At 38.5% G+C, this 8,239-nt stretch overlaps 1 protein-coding gene across 1 annotated transcript in view; it reads left to right on the top strand.

The window, feature by feature from the left end:
* LOC118323851 (ADP-ribosylation factor-like protein 8A) overlaps positions 1–7,051 on the top strand; it is a gene marked incomplete at its 5' end in the record, with an annotated part of 10,001 nt that extends 2,950 nt beyond the window's left edge. The window contains 1 exon segment of the mRNA XM_035655889.1: positions 1,109–7,051. Within this exon segment, the coding sequence (XP_035511782.1) occupies positions 1,109–1,161 (53 nt within the window).
* Between the last annotated feature and the right edge of the window lie 1,188 nt (positions 7,052–8,239).

The raw sequence follows: 8,239 nt of genomic DNA, 5'->3' as shown, positions 1-8,239 counted from the left end.
CTGACCATTTTTACTGCTGTTTCTACATCACTTCACATATTCTTGAGCAGGTAAAGCGGCCATTTTAAAGAGTTATACGTTTGATAAATCAAAGCTTCATCATGAAACAATGAACACATTTTAAATACTAAATGAGATAAAATGCATTAAGGTTAACAGGCTTTGATTAAAGGAGTTAAGGATCTTGTTTTTTCATCATCAACAAGACAATGTACACATTTGAAATACTTAATAATTACCAAATAATAATTTTTTTAGATGTATAGTTCACAGAATATAAAATGTCAGTTAATATAAAACTGCCGCTCTGAAGTTTGGGATCACTGATGTTTTCTTCTTTCTGCCAATAATGACGATTTTAAAAGAGATAAAAACAGTAATATTCAAATATATTTCAAATAGTTTTGGCCCAGAAGAAATATAATCAAAGGATTAAAACGTCTGTTTATTGGATGTCCCCATAGTGCTGCATGCTGGGAGAATACTGTCTCTCAGTACCATTATTCCCTCCAGATACCTTCGATTTTAAATTGGTTTTCCAAAAAGCTGCAGATCACTATTGAATCACAGCGATGACACTGGACACTGGAAGGCAGGCAGAGCTGAAGCTGCTGAGAGAGTCTGTATAATGACGTCATGCTAAATGCCTGCCATTCTTGGTTTGTGCATTGATTTGAATGGTCAGGATCATTTATGGACTATTTTATAGTTATTGACAACATTTTACACCTTTCTAGTGAATAAAACAGATTTTAAAAAACAAGGTGAAACCACTTTTCTGTATTCATTTGTATGAATTTTAGGTTTTCATTATGTCAGCTCCCCTACGTCAGTGCCTGTGGCTGTACATGTTCTCTGGGCCAGTCTGTCCATAGTGTGTTCAGACGCTGACCCTGCACCAAACGTCTGTTTCTATTCTGGCCTTTTAACGATAGCATTATTGAGCAGGAACCTGTAACATTAACGTTGAGCCTGCACACGACTGCCATCAGTCAGATCATTTGGATCCGGTTCTCAGGTCCCATCCCTGCTTTGAGCCCAGAAGATTAAAACCACACTTTACTTTTCTTTCACACTCTGCTGACGTCACATGTGTCTCTCTCTGCAGACATCACTCTTCAGTGGTTGATCCAACACTCCCGGACTAAGAGGAGTTCCTGAGAACAGAAAACAGAACAGGCCACGCCCACCTGTCCTAACACACACTCGCTCTTTGATCAAAACCCCTCCCCTGAAAACTTTACTCCCTAACCCCCCCCACCTGTCCTCCATCCATCTCTCCCTTCCTTATATTAACACCTCCTGACCTCCACACACCTCCATCACACCTCGGGATGCACTCATACCTCCGTTTTGTTTTTATTCAAGTACTGACCAAAGTCTCTGTGACATCCACCTCCTCCCGACGGACACACTCAACCTCCATCGTTACGGTTGAAGCAGTGATTTTAAAATTAAAACTTTCCTGGAATATAGTTCACATTTTCTGGGATTTCTCACCTTAAATGAAATGCGATTTTAAACACACAGTTAACCAGAAATGTACGTTAATTCAAATTTTCTGATCTTTTTCCTGATATTCATTAGTTCTGTGTGTTAAACGAATAAAGTTTCCTTTCCTAAGTTGAATGAACAGCAGTGACAACCGTTGCTTCCGTGGTTCAGTTCAGTTCTTTGGAAGCATCGTGAGGTTTGGAGAAGGCGTCTTTGTTGTAGCACACAGAAAAAGTCTTCGGTACACCAGCACACAAGTGCACACATGCTAACACAGGTAATTTTTCCGGGAAACTGGAGCAGATTTTGTCGAGAATTCCCAGGAAAAACCGGGATCTCAATTCCCGCCACTCAACCCTTGTTAAGTCTGAGGAATTAATCTATACTGTAGTTAACGGAGCATTTCACTCAAATTACACAGCAGGAACATTTCTGAAAGGTATTTCCTCACAGTGAAGTCAGTGACCTCCACTGTCTCTGGGTGGAGGTAATAAAACCAAAACCATCTGCATTAATAGAAACTTTAAGAGAGAAAATCTTCTTATTTTGTAATTTTGGGTGAAGTGACTTTTTTAATTTTCAGTAAATGAACCCAGCAGTCAGTCAGTGTTTGATCCTGGCGACAGAAAAGTGATATCAGTGCATCTTTACAGATCCATACAGCAGCCTCTGTGATAACCCGTGCTTTTAATTTGGTAGGGAGCCTCAGCCAAACATCTCTCTGCAGCCAAACTGTCGGCCATATTCACTTTTAAGGGAGAAAAAAAAAAAAAGTTTTCTTGTCATTAGCATTGTTAGCCGGTTATCTGGAGCCTGTTTTGTGGATCTCACTCAAGTCTTTCCCATAATCCTCCTCTCCCCCTGACCGCCACCTTCTTCACCACCAAAAATCTGCCTTCATCATTTCTCCTCTGTTGATTTTCCTTCCTCCCTCCATCTGTTTCTCCCTTTCTACCTCCACATCTTCCATCCATCCATTCACGCCTCCATTCTTTCACATTTATATAATCCTGAGAAGCCCCTCTTCCGCCCTCGTCTGTTGTGAACTGCTTGTCCTCTTCTGTATTCCCTCTATCTTTCCTTCTTTTTCTTATTTTTGGATGTTCCCTTCTTTCTCTTTCCTTGTCGCCAAGACCCGCCCCGCCCCTCGTCGTCGTCGTCTCTCTCTCTCTCTCTCCTGCTGAGCGAGGGATTAAAAACCTTTTTATTGCACTGTTGATTTTGGTTTTGTAAGATATTAATAATGAGAATAATGTTAATAATCTTCTTATTGTGACATAACCTGGTCTGGCCAGATTTAAGGAAGTGGTACTTTACTGGGAGAAGGAGAAATGTTATTGTTTCTGTTCATATTTCTGTAATAAGCTTTTTATTTCTTATTTGTTTTATATTGTTGTTATTTTTTATTGTTGTTTTTTGACTTCATAAGTCTACTCTGGAGCCAGAGTTCAGTGTTTTCTGCTCTGAGATGTCTGCTGATCGGACCAGGGGTGATCAAATGCAACCTTCACATCATGTCGATGTAATTAGTCACGTCTGATTCGTTGAAACTCCCACATATTAAATGTTTATTGTAAAATCGATTGATTTTAACGTTTTCATCCATTTATTTTGATGCATTTATGACACCAGGTGTGACAACAACACACATTTTGGATTCAAAACTTGATGTACAAAACTTAACATCCTTCCTCACAAGCTCTGAGAAATGTCCACATCCTGGTTTTAAGTGCCACAAGATGCAACGCAATTATGGAAGTCTGTGGCTGCCAATGTTGAAGAAAAAGTTTTAATGTGTAACAGAATTAAAATCTTTAAATTAAATTGTAATTTTAGTGTTAGAAAATACACAATTACTATCAAAGTGAAATATTTTTGTGTACTCTAGACTGAACTTTTAAATTAGCTAGTTTCTAATGGAAATTAAATGTAAATGGCTTTCTTCATGGTCATTTTCATAGTCTGCAATTTCAGAAAAAAAGACCCGGGAGAATCCAGCTGAAATTTTATTTTCATCAGAAATTATCTTGATATCAGGACATAAAAAGTTGCACAGTCTGACACCTTCACTTTTAATGTTGTTATTATTATGCCTTTGTTAAGTAGACGGATTATTATTAAATGGCGGTAATAATGAATTTTCAAACATGAAAATGACAATTAGATGTGCACATGAATGCAAATGACTCCATTGTAATGTTGGCAGCCATAGACTTCCACACAAAACAGTGTTTACCGTTTTTATTTATGGTATATATGATGATAGGAGTGTGGTTTAAGACCAGGGTTCGGACTGCGCTGACTCTGAATGATGCTAAAGGAAATCTACTTTATATTTATCTGTCATATAATCAGTTGGTGCTCATACAGCTGGTCGAAGTTTAGCACCAGCTTTTGGTGAATGTGAAGGAATATGTTTTTGGGTTGTTTTTTTTTGGTATGAATGGTAGCAGTTTTTCAAGCATTTCAACTTTTAGCTCGCTAGTTAAGTGATCCAGTTTAGTTCCTAAATAAACGGCATTGACGATAGCTAAACAGCAAGTACTAAAAGAATGTTTTGATAGTTTTGACTGGAAAATAATCCCGCTTGTCAGATCAATTGTAATCTATTATGTAATTAGGAAACTTTAAGAGAAACTTCAGTGAAAACTACATTAGAAGGTTTTCATCAAAAGTTTCACAAAACTTTAGCATGTAGCTTCGTACACACATTAGCATTAAACTTACATGCTCACGCTATTTTCACACTACTTTGTGTGTTTGTCTCATTTGCAGCATCTTAGTCAGCTCTGTCCTTCTATTGGTGCATTTCACATTTCTGACACATCCTGGTCCTGACAGCAGCCAATCAGAACAAAGAGAAGGAAGGAATATTACCTGTCTGTATGTTGTTCTGTACTAAGGTCGTTTTGTTAAAGAGTGGTCAAACTGTCAGCAGCTTATGTGGGTGATGCATTCTACTCGCGCACACTCGCCTGCTTTACGCTGTCGGGCCAAACAGGGTCTGTCTGGTTTTAGATTTAAGATTTAGACAGACTGAGACTTTCTCAATCTGCATCTTGTATTACAACTGTAACTGACCAAATCTAGCAACAGATTAACAGCTTGGATTCAGTTTGGTTGAATTATCAAAATAATGCCTAATTTGCAAATGTAAGGATCTCTTTGGAGATGTAGCGCAGTACAGGTGTGTTTAAGTGAGCCACCTGAGCACAGCTGATCTGGTAAAGTCAGCAAGAATGCTGTCCCAGTTATAGACTTGTGTTCTTGTGGGTTATGACTTCCAAATTTAACTTGTTCGTTGGAACCTACTACAATGCTAGGTCCAACTCTGAACAATGTGAGGTCAAAGTTCCAACAGGAGATAGATCTTAGTTCTTAACTAAGAAAGTCCTTTTGTTTTTCTTGATGTAGTAATTTCCACAACAGAGCCAAACACCTGTAATCTTCAAACAGACCAAATCTTCGGCCCGACAGTGGAAAGCCGCAAATTTCTTAATAACTACCCAGAGCTGTGGATCTGAAGGAGCTGTTGTAATAAACTGGATCACTGGAAGGTCGAGTACTCCCCTGATTAAACACCAGACAACAACAAGCACAACAGTCGAATGTTTGAATGAAATTGTTTAATTCCAAGAAAAACTGAATCTCCTTCAGGCTTCCGGTGGCTCAGTTTGTTCCTAAGCTTCTCTGGGATTCAGGCTCTGGTGTTTTCTGAACCAGCGAAGAGTTGTTGTCTGATTTGTTCTGGTCCACTCGAAATTTATTGATCTGTTGATCAGCCAGCACAGTGATTATTAGTTATTGACGCGGTCAGACAGACGAGATCGCAGAGGGAGTTTCAAAGTCTCAATTTATCATCCAGCAGAGAGTTAACAGGAAATCACAGGAGTTTGATTCAGTGGACGAAAGGTTCATTGTGCTTCGAACAAAGTCGGTTTGATAACGAATTCTTCAAACACGTTTAAAGGCCTGAAAAGAGAAAAGTGATCCACTACGGAAGAGTTAATGATCTTAATGGGAGATGGAAACACTTTTTCCAGTCTGACGTAGCTAACATTTAACTCGCATGACTGATTTGCTTTTTCCAACTGGAGAATTGGCGCCACCGACTGCTTATCTCCTCAACCAACTCTTAATCGCATAACAGTAGTGGATGGAAACAAGCATTCAGTCAAATTTTCTTTTGCCAAATTACTTGAAAAACATTTGGATGGAAACACAACTGGTGTTGCACTCTGAAAACGGTAAAACTGAGTTTAACACAATTGGCCGGTTGCTGCGTAAAGTTGACATCATTAATGGTTTTGAAAGGTTGCACAAATTGTCGGCAGCAGATTTCAGGCATTCGTCTGGGAGCCGACAAGCACTTTGTTTGAAACACCACCCTGCGATTTTCAAAATGCAGTTTTAAAAAAAAAAAACCCTGTTAACACTAGAAGTACCTTTGGAGTCAAACAGTTGTTACTTTTCTTAGTTATTTAAATACAGAAAAAGAACAATAATTGGTATCACAAGGGGACAGATTATACCTGACCAGCTGAAATGTGTTGTCTCTTGTGTTCTGGTAAACTCTGAGATCCAGCAGCTGCTAGTTTAGCAGCCTGCCAGGTGTGAATTAAAGCAGGAAGACGCCTTCAGACGACAGCTGTGGGTATTTTCTGTCCTTTCTTATCAGGTCAAACGTGTGAACCTTGAAATCTCCCCTGCAGCTCTGTTCTGATCGGCTTTGGTCTCTTCTGTTTGCATGCTGAGGGCAGGGATTGTATATCTGTGGGACCCGATAAAGTAAATGGTTATTTTGGTGCAACTTTACCATAAAATGGCCTTAATCCAGTGTGTCGACTTGAGTATTAACCTACAGAAAAGTAATGCGAGTTACACAACATGAGATGTACTAAAACAGTGCAATAAAACAGAAGAATCCACAGGAGGAGGATCACATCATGACAGTGTGCTTACAGGACTTTTCTCACATATACGCTGGAATACGGTCATTGTTATGTGAAGTGTGACCAGAATTTGTATGGCAAATAATCTAGTAACGTCCTGTAATCCTGCATGTACAAACTGAAACTGGACAGGAGATTTCTACGGAGTCAGCACCAAAACATGAGAAAATCCAGACAGAACCACCGGTGTCATTGATCGGTGAACAAAAAACTGTACTGTGAAAGGTTATCTCGTGATGTATTATTAGATTATCTTTTGAATGATTGTGTTCATTTTAAACAAGAACAAGTCGTAAAAATGATCCAGCTACAGTTGTCAAACAACCGAATGACCAAAATTAAGTTAAAAAACAAAAACAAATTGAACCTTAAATCTGGAGATGAGTTTGAAGTGGATCTGACGAACTGGTTCTGACTGGACTTCTGTGGTTTTGTTGATGATTCTGTAATGTTGGTGAACAAAGTGTTTGTATGTGCAGGCCGAACACGCTGAGGCGGTCCGTCAGTCTAATCTGTTTGTACATTATTGTTTGATTCAGTTAATATATAATGTGTTTTAATAGAAACATGCTTGTGTATGATACTAATAAAATATGGACAAACAACTTGAGGTATTTCTTTCTTTCTCTCTGGACAATAACGTCATTTTCTTACTGTGCGATATACGACATGACCTCGATAATTGCCTGTTTGTCAGAATAAACTACAGGGTGCCATTATAAGACTTTTATTTAGGATATTTTAATATTTTTTTCAATTCCAATGTCTGAATATTCTTAATTAAAAGTTACTCGCTCTAAGGTGCACTTGCATTATCATACTTAATTTAAGAAGCAATATATGATTAGATGCTCTTATTTTTGTTAGTAAAATATCATCCAAAGGTTTTTATAGTTTTAATAAGGATCAGTGGAGCAACAGTGTTTCTTTAGCCCACAAATGTAATATTCTAATAACTATAATTACACTAAGACATTTAAGAATCTGATATTCATGCATTTCAAATTTAAAACATGTTTTTTATGGTTTCTTGCGTTGGACAAACTGTGGTTTATGTCGAGGATTGAAGGAGTCGAATTCTCTCGACCTCGTAAGCTGTTGTCTTATGTAAGAAAAAAGCAAAAATAAGCAACATTTAAAAGTAGATATTATGACAGGCCTGATTAATAATATGAAAAGTATATATTTATACAAGAGTCTGAAAGAACTCTGAAAGACACACACTTGTCACAGAAAACAAAATGAAGGTGAAACAATTTAAACCATGAATATAGTATAAAACATAAATATTGTTGCTATGATAACCTGCAGTGTTGGCTGGAACATGAGTGATTTTAACATTTAACCATCAACATCCGACCAATCAGAGAGCAGTATTGGCTGCGGTGGTGGAGAATCATCCAACAATCAAAACAGAGATTGTGTCAATGATTCAAGACCTGCAGTGTCACTGATGAGACAGCAGAGGGCAGCACACACACGTCTGTGTCGCTGTGTGTTTCAGTCTGTCTGTGTTGCTGTGTGTGTGTGTGTGTGTGTGTGTGCGCTCTCTCGGGGGTCAGATTCAGACTAATTTGTCGAGCAGCAGCTGAGCTCAGCAGTTCAATCATCATCGCAGTCGGCTGTCAGTTGCTCTGCAGGCTCGACGTCACTGAACCCTCAACGAGTAACTTAAAGCTGCAGTTGGTAACTTTTATAAAAATATCTTTTTGTCATATTTGCTGAAACTTTCACTATATCCTGACAGTAGTTCCTGACAGATAATCTGAAAAAATCTGGTCCCTTTGGCTCCT

The sequence above is a fragment of the Morone saxatilis genome, unplaced genomic scaffold (assembly GCF_004916995.1).
Source record: "Morone saxatilis isolate NCDOM2014 unplaced genomic scaffold, NCSU_SB_2.0 Contig15, whole genome shotgun sequence".
NCBI lineage: Eukaryota > Metazoa > Chordata > Actinopteri > Moronidae > Morone > Morone saxatilis.
The sequence above is the reverse complement of the archived record's forward strand: the minus strand, read 5'-3'. Positions and strand labels throughout refer to the sequence as shown.